Below are 13,357 nucleotides of genomic sequence, written 5' to 3'. Positions count from 1 at the left end.
GAGTGCAGTGGCATGATCTCTGCTCACTGCAACCTCTGCCTCCTGGGTTCAAGTGATTCTCCTGCCTCAGCCTCCCAAGTAGCTGAGACTACAGGGCGCCTGCTACCATGCCTGGCTACTTTTGTGTATTTTTAGTAGAGACGGGGTTTCACCATGTTGGCCAGGAGAGTCTCAATCTCTTGACCTCGTGATTCACCCGGCTTGGCCTCCCAAAGTGCTAGGATTACAGGCATGAGCCACTGTGCCCGGCCAATGTCTTAATTTTTTGTAGACACAAGGTCTCACTTTGTTGCCCATACGGGCCTGGAACTCCTGGCCTCAAATCATCCTCCCACAAGCTGGGATTCCAGGTGGGAACCACTGTGCCTGGCCTGTTCTCAAGTTTTTGTAAATAATGCTCATCCCGCCGGGCGCGGTGGCTCACACCTATAATCCCAGCACTTTGGGAGGCCGAGGCGGGTGGATCACAAAGTCAGGAGTTCGAGACCAGCCTGGCCAATATGGTGAAACCCCGTCTCTATTAAAAATACAAAAATTAGCCAGGCATGGTGGTGGGTGCCTGTAGTCCCAGCTACTTGGGAGGCTGAGGCAGGAGAATCACTTGAACCCGACAGGCAGAGGTTGCAGTGAGCCAAGATCATGCCATTGTACTCCAGCCTGGGCAACAGAGTGAGACTCCATCTCAAAAAAAAAAAGCTCATCCCTCTGTCTCTGCTACCCATGTGTTTTCCTTTCCTCAAACTCTCCTCCAGCCTCATCCTTGGAAAGCCTTTGCTGATCAGACCCATGCAACTTGGGTCCTTCCATTACTTTGCGTATGTATTGGTGACAGTGTCTTGCTGTTCTGTGTGGCCGCCATGGTGTGCTCCCTGCTGTGTGATGCCAACCGACCCACAGAACTGCCCATGGAGCAGAAGGCCACAAAGCCCCCGTCACCAACTCAGCAGCCCCCTCCCTCATTTCCCGAGTGCTCCTCCTCCCACTCACCTTCCGCTGGCCCTGGTCACTGATGCGCTCCAATGAATCCTCCAGCTGTTTTTTCTCTCGTTCCAAATCTACCTGGGCTTGTCTGGCCACGGACACCTGTTTGGTCACCTCTGCATTCTGCAAAAGAAGAACAGTGTCTTGAACCAGGAGATCCCAGGCTTAGAGGACATCCTCCTTCTAAGACAATCACACTCAGGCTGTGCGCACCCTAGAGTCAGCCACAGGAATCACCTTCCTACCCAGAGGGAAGCCGGAACAGAGCTATCACCTTCAGCTGCTTGACGCTCAAGTATTTACAGAATAATAAAGAAGGTGGGTGACCTACATGTGGCTGGCACCCAGGACAGAGCGCAAGACACAGAGGCAAGGAAGACTGAAAAGGTGTGATTCCCAAGATGGTGGCAATGCCTTAGAGATCAATGTAGGGGTTGCTGGCCCCGGGGAAGCCACAGGCCTGAGCCACTCTCTCCCCCGAGGTGCAGGGCCTGCAGGACGGTGATAGGGGCTGAGGGTCCTACCTTCCGCAGCAGGTCAGCGTGGTTCTGAACCAGCTCACTGTACTTCTCCTTGAGCTTGCTATATCGCTGTTCATTGGCTTGGGCTTTCCCTGTATTGTCAAGGACCAAAGTGAGGAGTCTACCCTAGGAGGGACCCTTGCCTTCCTTGCAATGAGCCAGGGTCCCTAGAAGATCCTTCTTTTTTTTTTTTTTTTTTTTGAGACAAGAGTCTTGCTCAGTCACCCAGGCTGGAGTGCGGTGGCATGATCTCGGCTCACTGCAAGCTCCACCTCCCGGGTTCATGCCATTCTCCTGTCTCAGCCTCCTGAGTAGCTGAGACTACAGGTGCCCGCCACTACGCCTGGCTAATTTTTTTTTTTTTTTTTTTTTGAGATGGAGTCTCGCTCTGTCGCCCAGGCTGGAGTACAGTGGCGCGATCTCGGCTCACTGCAAGCTCCGCCTCCTGGGTTTACGCCATTCTCCTGCCTCAGCCTCCCGAGTAACTGGGACTACAGGCACCCGCCACATTGCCCGGCTAGTTTTTTTGTATTTTTTAAGTAGAGACGGGGTTTCACCGTGTTAGCCAGGATGGTCTCGATCTGCCGACCTCGTGATCCGCCCATCTCGGCCTCCCAAAGTGCTGGGATTACAGGCTTGAGCCACCGCGCCCGGCGTGGCTAATTTTTTTTGTATTTTTAGTAGAGATGGGGTTTCACCGTGTTAGCCAGGATGGTCGATCTCCTGACCTCATGATCTGCCTGTCTCGGCCTCCCAAAGTGCTGGGATTACAGGCGTGAGTCACCACGCCCGGCCTGAAGATCCTACTTGTTTTGAGACAATCTTTCTCCATCACCCAGGCTGGGTTACAGTGGCACAATCACTGCTCACTGCAGCCTCGACCTCCTTGGGCTCAAGCCATCCTCCCCCGCAGTCTCCCGAGTAGCTGGGCTCATGGGTATATGCCACCACACCCGGCTGATTTTTGTAGAGACTGGGTCTCACTATGTCAGCCAGGCTGGTCTCAAACTCCTGGGCTCAGGCAATCCTCCCGCCTCTGGGATTACAGGCGTGAGCCACTGTGCCCGGCCAAAGATCCTCCTTTGATTTCAGGAATGCATATATGTTTTTCTCCCTTGAAAATCCCACTTACAGAAACTTCTCTGGGAAGTCATCTTTAAAAAGAATTCAACTGGTTAAAAATCAAGCCAGGGACCAAGCGAGGTGGCTCACACCTGTAATCCCAGCACTTTGGGAGGCCTAGGTGGGTGGATCACCTGAGGTCAGGAGTTCGAGACCAGCCTGGCCAACATGGTGAAACCCCATCTCTACTAAAAATACAAAAATCAGTTGGGCGTGGTGGTGTGCGCCTGTAATCCCAGCGACTCAGGAGGCTGAGGCAGGACAATCACTTGAACCTGGGAGGCGGAGGTTGCAGTGAGCCCAGACCACATCACTGCACTCCAGCCTGGGCGTCAGAGGGAGATTCTGCCTCAGAAAAAGAAAAGAAAAGAAAACAACAACAAAAAAATCAAGCCAGGGATTCATGCCTCTTCAGCACTTACATACATGGTATTTATTCTTTGGGGGCTTTCAGATTTTTAAAAAATTTAATTGAGTTTTTTTAGAGACAAGGCTCTCTGTTACCGAGGCTGGAGTGCAGTGGTACAATCAGCTCACTGCAGCCTTGAATTCCTGGGCTCAAGTGATCCTGTCTCAGCCTCAAGCATAGCTGGGGCTACAGGCATGTGCCACCATGCCCGGCTAATCTTTTTTATTTTTTCTAGAGATGGGGTCTTGCTATGTTGCCCAGTTTGGTCTTGAACTCCTGGCCTGAATCCTTCCATCTTGGCCTCCCAGAGTGCTAAGATTACAGGCATAACCCACTGTGCTCTCAGCTTGTATGTCAATTTCTTTGTTAGGACCTCAGTCCTCTCTCCTTCTCCCTTAGTATCCACTGCCCAGGGCAAGCACTTCAGGGCCATCTTCTATATTTCCCATGTCTGTGCTCAGCGGTGCCTCACACAGGGCTTTGTGCCTGCAGGACTCAAACCCACCCTGTGGTCTGAGGCTAAGAGCTGGCATTCCTAACTATTTCTAGAAAGACAGTCTGGGGCTCCCCCGCCCAGCCTCTGTGCCGCATCCTGAGTCCAGCCGGGCTCTGCTGCCCGCGCCTGCCCCCAGGGCCCGCCCCTGCCCCCATCCACCGCTCACTTTCTATCTCAGACAGGCTCCGTTGAGCCTTCTCGGTGTCTTCCCGCTGCCTCCTGAGCTCGTCCAGTTCTGCCCGCAGGAACTCACAGTCGTCGGCCGCCTGCTGCCGCAGGTGCTGCTGCTCAGCCAGCTCTGCTTCCAGCTCGCTGACGCGGCCCTTCAGCTGCAGCACAACCCGCTGGCTCTGTGGGGGAACTCGGGTCATGAGGCCAACCGCCCACTGCCACGGGTCGCGGGCACGGGCTGGAGAAGCGGGCCCTACCGTGCTTCCAAGTAAATACCCGGTTCCCCGAAGTCAACTCCCCACGTCCCGGGAGGGTTGGAGCATCTGGTCATTAGGAGCTCCTCAATCAACAGCCATAACAGGGGAGATGACAGGGGAATTGTGGTCCTCTTTAGACTGACTGGGGGTAGCAGTGGCTGTCCCTGTGAGTAAAGTCACCTGAGCAGCCACTGTGAGGGGCGGTTGTTAATATGGCACCAACACTGCTGACAGCCATCTCTTCTTTGTTTTTTTGGCGGGGGGTGTGGGGGGACAGGGTACCACTATCACCCAGACTGGAGCGCAGTGAGGTGATAGTGGCTCACTGCAGCCTCAATCTCCTGGGCTCAAGAGATCCTCTAGCTTCAGCCTTCCGAGTAGCTGGCATTACAGTTATGTACCACCATGCCCAGCTAATTTTTAAAAAGTTTTTTGCAGAGATGGCGTCTTACTATGTTGCCCGAGCTAGTCTTGAACTGGTGCTGGGCTCAAGTGATCCTCCTGCCTGAGCCTCCCAAAGTGCTGGGGTTACAGGCGTGAGCCGCTGTGCCCAGCAAACCAATCTCTCCTTATCGCTATGTGAGAAGGTCTGGTCTTGTTCCCCAGAGCTTCTCAGCCTCGTGGGGACCAAGGTCATCTCTGGGCATCAATCACATGGATACTGTGCCTGGCCTAAATGCTGTCCTCATGGCATGTCAAATGGAAATGCATTATGACAGAGAACACATTTTGGATTTAGCATTTCTACCAGCTTTTATTTGGTTTTAGAGACGGGGGTCTCACTATGTTGCCCAGACTGGATTCAAAACTCCTGGGCTTGAGGGATCCTCCCACCTCAGCCTTCTCAGTAGCTGGGATCACAGGCGTGCACCACCACGCCTGGCTTGTTTCTAATAATTAACCTACCCTAAGGATGTAGTCCAAAAAGTGTCTATGTGATGCAATTTTTTTTTTTTTTGAGACAGAGTCTTGCTCTGTCGCCCAGGCTGAAGTGCAGTGGCGTGATCTCAGTTCACTGCAACCTCTGCCTCCCAAGTTCAAGCAATTCTCATGCCTCAGCTTCCCAAGTAGCTGGGATTACAGGTGCCTGCCAACACACTGGCTAATTACTGTATTTTTATTGTAGACGGGGTTTCCCAGGGTGAAACTCTCGACCTCAGGTAATCCTCCTGCCTTGGCCTCCCAAAGTGCTGGGATTACAGGTGTGAGCCACTGTGCCTGGCCAGTGTGATGCAAATTTAACATTCAAATCTACCGTGTTTTGGTGAATCGCAAAGGCAGAGCAGATCCAAGGCATACCTCCGTCTTCATGTTTTCTAGCTGTGCCTTCAGTCCACTTATCTCTCTGTATAGTCGCTCAATTAAGTGGTCCCTGGGAAGAGAAGGGGAATGAGTCTGCTTCCATAGTGCTTCTATCCCTCTCTTTTTAATTGTGAGCTCAGGGTAGGAAATCAAAAGCTGGTATTAATTTGGGGACAATTCTTTGAAATGCCATAAATTATACTCTAAATGTTACCAGATACTAATCTAATACTCATAAGTCCATGGTTATTGATTTTCTTCTGAGATTAAAGGGGCCAATATTTGAGGGTCAAGACATTCCTTTCGTGTGTGTTTTTGGTTTTGTTTTAGAGACAGTCTGGCTTTGTTGCCCAGGCTGAAGTGTTGTGGCATGATCACAGCTCACTGAAGCCTTGATATCCCAGGCTCAAGTGATCTTTCCACTTCAACCTCCTGAGTAACTGGGACTACAGGTGTGTACAATCTGCCCAGCTAATTTTTTTACTTTTATTTAATAGAGATGAAGTCTTGCTATGCTGCCCAGGCTGGTCTTGAAGTCCTAGCCTTAAGCAATCCTCCTGCCTCATCTGCCCAAAATGTTGGGGTTACAGGCGTGAGCCACTGCACCCGGCCCTTCGAGATGTTCTTTATCTAAGAAGCCCTGGTATCATTAAGAATTCCTCTTTGGTTAGTGTTTCGAGGCAGACCATGGCTTAACTTAGCTCCTGCACCGTCTGCCTGAACCCAGGTTGGACTCACTTCTCATCCTTGTTCACGCCGTTTTGACTGTTGAAATTGAAGGGATCACTGCTGAATGAACTGCCAAAGATGTCATCAAACTTGTTGTCAAATAAACTCTGTGGTTGACCAAAAAGGAGTGAGAATAAGTCAGAGCGCCAGAGAATTCTGTGTGTGGGTCAGTTAGGTGACATGGGAGAATGCCCCCTTTCTCAATTTGGTTCAGGCAATTTAATTTTTTTTATTTTTTTTTGAGACAGGTTCTCACTCTACTGCGCAGGCTAGAGTACAGTGGTGCAATCATAGCTCACTGCAGCCTCCAACTCCTGGCTCAAGTGATCCTCCTGGTTCAGCCTCCTGAGTAGCTAGAAGTATAAGTGTGTACCACCATGCCTGGATAATTTTTTTATTTTTATTTTATTGTATTTATTTATATATTTTTAGGACCTGGTTCTTGTTCTCTTGCCTAGGCTGGAGTGCAGTGGCATGATAAAAGCCCACCGCAGCCTTGGCCTCCTAGGCTCAAGCGATCCTCCCATCTCAGCCATGTGTGCCACTACGTCTGGCTAATTTTGTAAAGATGGGGTCTTACTATGTTGCCCAGGCTGGTCTTGAACTGGCTTCAAGCAATCTTCCCACCTTGGCCTTGCAAAGTGTTGGGATTACAGCTGTGAGCCACTGTACCCAGCCAGACCCATTTATGATCCTTCTGGTTGCCACAGGGCAGGATGCTCAGCCTAGGTTGGTGCTAGGTGAAGAGAAGGCTGAACCTGGCTAGAGTCAATGAGCTTTGGCCAGGGTCTCCCCCAGCCTCTCCCCGTACTTGCAGGCAAGAGGAAAGGCCATGTTTCTCTCCCAAGTGGTCCTCACCTGCTGAGAGGCATCCATGTCCATGAGGTCATCCTTCTCTAGGACTGGCTCACTGTCGGGGGATGAGGTCTCTGCAGGGATCACCACCACGGGGCTGATGTGTTCTGACAGGGCTGAGGCTCGCAGGAAGTTGGGTGGGTTCTGAAGACGGAGACACATCTTCAAACAGTGCTCGCTTGCCAGGCCCCGGCGGCCTCTAAGAGGGTACTTGGGGCTTCTGCAGTGCCGACGGTGTGCAGTCAGGCACGCTTACCTCAGGCAGCTGGGGAATCTGAATGAGCCGCTTGAAGTACTGCAGGTTGCTGGAGCGGTAGAACAGCTCTTTCAACCTAGGGGTGGAGAAGGACCTGAGGGGTGCTGGGTGTCTTCATCAGCCCCATGTAGGGGACAGAGCAGCCACCTGGCCTTCCTGCCCCCTCCCCAGCCCAAAGGCACAGGCTGTCAAGGAGATAATCTCCATGGCGCTGGGACTCAATTATGATGCTACAGAGGAGGATTATTTAAAGCTGGTCCTCAGTGACCTGGTAGTGAGGAAAGAGTAATTCATGCCATAAATCCTTTGGAAGAGTAGACAATCCAAAAGCTAATTTCTTCATTGCTGTAGAATATATGTTGTTATCTTGCAGACTTAACTTCCGAGAAATGTTTGGTTTAGAGTAACATGAAAAGAAACTGACTTTCTCTGAGGATAAGCCAAGTAACCATAGGAAAAGGGAAGGGAATTTAATTACAAAGGTAGCTCTCTTCTTTCATTACTTATCTTTGTTTTTGGACTATTCGTTCTCTTCACAATTAGGACTATAAGTTCCTGGGAAGTGGGGACTGAGCTCTGCTGAGCTGTTTCCCATAGTGCCAGGGACAGGGGAACTGTTCAATAAACAGTTGCAGAATTACAATCGTTTGGTACTATGTCCTAATCTTGGGTGGATATACGCATGAAAAAACCAACGTTGTTTTTTTTTTTTTTCCGCTCTCTCTTTCTGTAGAGACAGGGTCTTGCTCTGTCACCCAGGCTAGAGTGCAGTGGTGCAATCATAGCTCACTGCAGCCTCGAATTCCTGGGCTCAAGCGGTCTTCTGCTTCAGCCTCCCAAGTAGCTAGAACTACAGGGATGCACCATCATGCCCGGCTAATTTTTGATTTTTTGGTAGAAACACGGTCTTGCTATGTTGCCCAGGCTTGTCTCAAACTCCAGGCTTCAAGCAATCCTACTGCCTTGGCCTCCCAAAGTGCCGGGATTACATGCATGAGCCACCCCACACCTGGCAAAATCAACATCTTTTTCTCATTCTCAAATCTCTATTTTGAATCTAAACACTGAAGACCAAGAAACCTGAGAGGATCCAGACTTACATATTCTTTGTTTTTATTTTATTTATTTATTTTGTTTGAGATGGAGTTTCGCTCTTGTTACTCAGGCTGGAGTGCAGTAGCGTGATCTTGGCTCACCACAACCTCCGCCTCCCAGGTTCAAGTGATTCTCTTGCCTCAGCCTCCCAAGTTGCTGGGATTACAAGTATGTGCCACCAAGCCCGGGTAATTTTGTATTTTTAGTAGAGACGGGGTTTTTCCACGTTGGTCAGGCTGGTCTCGAACTCCCAACCTCAGGTAATCCCCCGTCTCGGCCTCCCAAAGTGTTGGGATTATAGGCGTAAGCCAACATGCCCTACCTATTTTTAAGTATTTTTTTGAGATTGGGTCTTACTCCATCGCCCAGGCTGACGTACAGTGGCACAATCAGAGCTCATTGCAGCCTTGACCTCCCTGGACCCAAGGGATCCTCTCACCTCAGCCTCCAAGTAGCTGGGAGTACAGGTGTGTGCCACCACACCTGGCTAATTTTTTTGTGGTTTTGGTAGAGATGAGGTCTCACTACGTTGTCCAGGCTGGTCTCAAACTCCTGGGTTCAAGCAATCTACCCACCTTGACCTCCCAAAGTTCTGGGATTACAGGCGTAAGCCACCATGCCTGGCCTATTTTAAGTTTTTTAGAGACAAAGTCTTGCTCTGTTGCCCAGGCTGAAGTGTAGTGGCACAATCACGACTCACTGCAATCTCAACCTCCTGGGCTCACGCGATCCTCCCACCTCAGCCTCCCCAGTAGTTGGAACTACAGGCGCACATCACCATGCCCAGGTCAGACTTCTCTATTCTGAGATGAAAGGGGTGCATGGGCCTTAACTCCTTCGGCCTGCAACACAGAACTTTCTCTAGCTTAGCCCAACAAACAAACCCCCTGGGTTACATCCTGTCAGATCCCAAGACTTAGGCCTGTCTCTGTGACATCACTGCTGCTTCTCCTGAATTCAAGGACAGGGAGGTCTCAGACAGCAGCCGTGTCTGTGTGGAACAGCAAAGCGGCTACTCAGGGAAGGTGTTTTCATAAGCTAGAAGCAAATGAAAGGAAATGAAATCACCTGACCACACGTCCCCATCTTGCTGGGTAGGAGCCAACAGTAATAGGCTCGACTGCTTTCACAAGCTACTGGAATTTGACATTCCAGGAAATCAGCCCCAGGGCCTGTCTCCTTGGACTAAAGAAGCCATTTATCATAGAATATGTACTCGGCTTCTCAAATGGAACAGGGGTACCAGGAGGTGGGTACAACCGCGCACTTGTCCTTTGCTTGCTCCTGGGGTACCGGGCAGAGAGGCTGAAACTTGGCATTTGGGAGCTATGGTCAAGGGTGAGGAAATTAACAGGAAAAACAAGAGGGTGTACTTTCACAGAGCTAAGCCAGGAGGCCTTTCTCAGCTCCCTCTGTCCTCCCAACTCTCACTCTATTCCTTCACTTTTGCCTGGTTTCCCCTCCCCTCCCCTCCCCTTCTTTTTTTTTTTTTTATGGAGTCTTGCTCTGTTGCCCAAGCTGTAGTGCAGTGGCATGATCTCAGCTCACTGCAACCTCTGCCACCTGAGCTCAAGCAATTCTCCTGCCTCAGCCTTCTGAGTAGCTGGGATTACAGGGCTAATTTTTGTATTTATAGTAGAGACAGGATTTCACCATGTTGGCCAGGCTGCTCTTAAACTCCTGACCTCAAGTGATCCACTTGCCTCGGCTTCCCAAAGTGCTGGGATTACAGGCGTGAGCCACTGCACCCAGCCTAAATAAAGATCTTTTGGTTTTTGGTTTTTTTTTTTTTGAGATGGAATCTCATTCGGACGCCCAGGCTGGAATGTAGTGACATGATCTTGGCTCACTGCATCCTTCACCTCCCGGGTTCAAGTGATTCTTCTGCCTCGGCCTCCCGAATAGCTGGGATTACAGGTGTGTGCCACCATGCCCTGCTAATTTTTGTATTTTTAGTAGAGACAGGGTTTCACCATGTTGGCCAGGCAGCTCTTGAATTCCTGACTTCAAGTGATCTACCCACCTCGGCCTCCCAAAGTGTTGTGATTACAGGCATGAGCCACTGCGCTTGGCTGATGTTAGCAGCTTTTATTGAGGCGGCAGTGCACAGCCAGCAGCAGAGGTCCTGTTCCTTGCAGAGCAGGGCTACCCCATAGGCAGTGAGCCCAGAATAGCAGCTGTCATACACATACATACATATATATATATACACACACACACACACACACTTTTAATTATACGTAAATTAAGGGGCAGATTATGCAGAAATTTCTAGAAAAAAGTGGTAACTTCCGGATTGTCAGGTTTTTGTCATGGAAAGGGGCGCTAACTTCTGGGTGTTGCCATAGCAATGGTAAACCGCCATGGCACACTGGTGGGGCGTGTCTTATGCAGAGATGCTTCCACCCCTTCCCTGTTTTACTTGTCCTTAATTCCTGCCTCTGGAGTGCAGTCCCCCATCCCACCTCAGAAGCAGGTCATATTTGTAGGGTATCAACCAAACCTGCTAGTGGATTGGACATGGGGGATGAGGAAAATGGTGACTTCCAGATCTCTGGCCTAAATGGATGATGGCAGTATTTGCTGAGATAGAAAAGAATGGGGACGGGTTGGGCACAGTGACTCACACCTGTAATCCCATCACTTTGGGAGCCAGCTCACTTGAGGTCAGGAGTTCGAGACCAGCCTGGCCAACACGGTGAAACCTCGTCTGTACTAAAAATACAAAAATTAGCCAGGCATGGTGGTGGGCACCTGTAATCCCAGCTACTCGGGAGGCTGAGGTGGGAGAATCACTAGAGATGGGGAGGATGAGGTTGCTGTGAGCCAAGATCGTACCACTGCACTCCAGCCTGGGTGACAGAGTGGGACTCTGTCTCAAAAACAAAAACAAACAAACAAAAAAAGAACGGAGAGAGAAAGGTTTTTTTTTTTTTTTTTTTGGGAAAACCTAGAGTACAGTTTGAGATTTAAGTATGTTATACAGATGTCAAATTGGGGACAAGAGGCTGGAATTCAGAAGTAAGGTCTGGCTAGAGATACATTTTTAGGGGTTATCAGTCTATAAATGTTACAAGATCAGAACTTTGGGAGAGGGAAAAGAGAAGAGGCATAAGCAGGCAACTAATGAATGGATGAAATCTCTTTCTTCTATATGCTTCTATGGGATTTATTAGAGAACCAATAGTTGCCCTAGCTATAGGTAGATTTGCCTCTGTCTGAGCTATGTTCTGTCATTTTATCACCTTAGAATGAAGAGAACCTCAGGCTGGGCGTGGTGGCTCATGCCTGTAATCCCAGCACTTCAGGAGGCTGAAGCGGGCGGATCACAAGGTCAAGAGATTGAGACCATCCTGGCCAATATGCTGAAACCCCATCTCTACTAAAAATACAAAAATTAGCTGGGCGTGGTGGTGCGTGCCTGTAGTCTCAGCTGCTTGAGAGGTTGAGGCAGGAGAATCACTTGAACCCAGGAGGCAGAGGTTGCAGTGAGCTGAGATTGTACCACTGCATTCCAGCCTGGTGACAGAGCGAGACTCCATCTCAAAAAAAAAAAAAGAATAAAGATAACCTCACCCCCAACCCAAGTATTTAGAATTTTTTTTTTTAGGGTCTCACTTGTCACCTAGACTGAAGTGCAGTGGCACAATCGTAGCTCACTGCAGCCTCAAACTCCTAGGCTCAGGCCATCCTCCTGCCTCAGCCTCTCAAGTAGCTGGGATCACGGGTGCATACCACTGTGCCCAGCTAATTTGTTTTGCTTTTTTTTTTTCTGTAGAGACGGGGTCTCGCTATGTTGCTCAGCCTGGTGTCGAACTCCTGGCCTCAAGCGATCCTCCCGCCTCGACCTCCCAAAGTGTTGGGGTTATAGGCATGAACCACAGTGTCCAGCCACCTCTCACAGTGCTCTTGCGTGGCTTAACGATTTTATAGTACTCTTGGATTCACCTCCATTCCTGTTACTTGAACCACTTACTTTGTAAACTGCTCCATGAAGCGGTCCCGGTGGCCTTGCAGGGTGTCGGCTGGGAGGCCTGGAAGAAATTGGAAAGAGTGTGAGAGGGGAGGGGGACCAGAGGGCAGGGAAGCCACAGTGGGGCTCTCGAGGGGGAGGGGCCCAACTACCCTGAGGCATGTGGCCAGCACTGCCAGGGGCCTTGACTGGCCTAGAGCTGTCCCGAGGTCTGGTAACCAAGGGAGCCCAGCAGGAACCAGCAGGAGTGTGCAGACGCTTATCCTCCAAATCCTTCCACTTCAATTAGTTCCTGAAGGACAAGCCATGCTGGGCACAATAGGGTGGAAATTGTGTCCCGGACTAGAGAAGAAATGGTGACCTGACCAGCAGCAGGTTCGACCATGGCAGGCCCAGGAGGGAGCAGTTCTTTCTCAGCTATTGCCTGCATTCGTTTTAGGCTGAGGCTCAGGGCTGATATTAGTCTGGAAGAGATCCATAGAGCCTGCCCAAGAGGATGGCTGTCAGAAGGCAAAGAACAATGGACTGAAGGCTAGGTGCAGTGGCTCACGCATGTAATCCCAGTACTTTGGGAGGCTGAGGCAGGAGAATCACTTGAGGTCAGGAGTTCGAGACCAGCCTGACCAACATGGTGAAACCCTGTCTCTACTAAAAATACAGAAATTAGCCAGGAGTGGTGGCACATGTGTGTAATCCCAGCTACTCGGGAGGCTGAGGTAGGAGAATCACTTGAACCCGGCAGGCGGAGGTTGCAGTGAGCTGAGATTGTACCACTGTACTCCAGCCTGGGCAACAGTGAGACTCTGTCAAAAAAAAAAAAAGAACAAGGGATTGAGGCTTGGGATCTGAGTTCCAGTCCTGGCTTGGTTGGTAGCTAACTCTATGACACTGCACACACAGTAGCCTCTTAAGACAGCCTCCTCCCCTACAGAGCCAGTTCTCTGAGGTCCTGTCAGATGTGTAAATCTGCATATTGCAGCTATAGATCACAGCTCAGCAATCCTTTTAGTGTTTGCTTTATTTGTTTAAATTTAAATTTGTTATTTTGAAATGGGTCATATATTCATTGGATAAAATCAGGGAACACATGTATAAAACATGATTATTGGCCGGGCGCGGTGGCTCAAGCCTGTAATCCCAGCACTTTGGGAGGCCGAGACGGGCGGATCACGAGGTCAGGAGATCGAGAC

The 13,357-nt window shown here is 50.1% G+C and overlaps 1 protein-coding gene across 3 annotated transcripts in view; it reads right to left on the bottom strand.

Moving 5' to 3' along the window:
* Positions 1-13,357, bottom strand: part of HIP1 (huntingtin interacting protein 1) — a 213,846-nt gene that overhangs the window by 23,945 nt on the left and 176,544 nt on the right. For all 3 annotated transcript variants that reach the window (XM_011930312.1, XM_011930325.1, XM_011930320.1), the window contains exons 9-16: positions 12,171-12,228; positions 7,100-7,175; positions 6,847-6,987; positions 5,998-6,095; positions 5,257-5,329; positions 3,696-3,879; positions 1,506-1,594; positions 988-1,104 (exon numbers count right to left, since the gene is read on the bottom strand). In XM_011930312.1, the coding sequence (XP_011785702.1) occupies positions 988-1,104; positions 1,506-1,594; positions 3,696-3,879; positions 5,257-5,329; positions 5,998-6,095; positions 6,847-6,987; positions 7,100-7,175; positions 12,171-12,228 (836 nt within the window). The remainder of the gene's footprint in view (positions 1-987; positions 1,105-1,505; positions 1,595-3,695; positions 3,880-5,256; positions 5,330-5,997; positions 6,096-6,846; positions 6,988-7,099; positions 7,176-12,170; positions 12,229-13,357) is intronic.

This window comes from Colobus angolensis, unplaced genomic scaffold, assembly GCF_000951035.1.
Source record: "Colobus angolensis palliatus isolate OR3802 unplaced genomic scaffold, Cang.pa_1.0 Scaffold120, whole genome shotgun sequence".
NCBI lineage: Eukaryota > Metazoa > Chordata > Mammalia > Primates > Cercopithecidae > Colobus > Colobus angolensis.
This window is presented reverse-complemented; position numbering and strand designations above follow the sequence as displayed.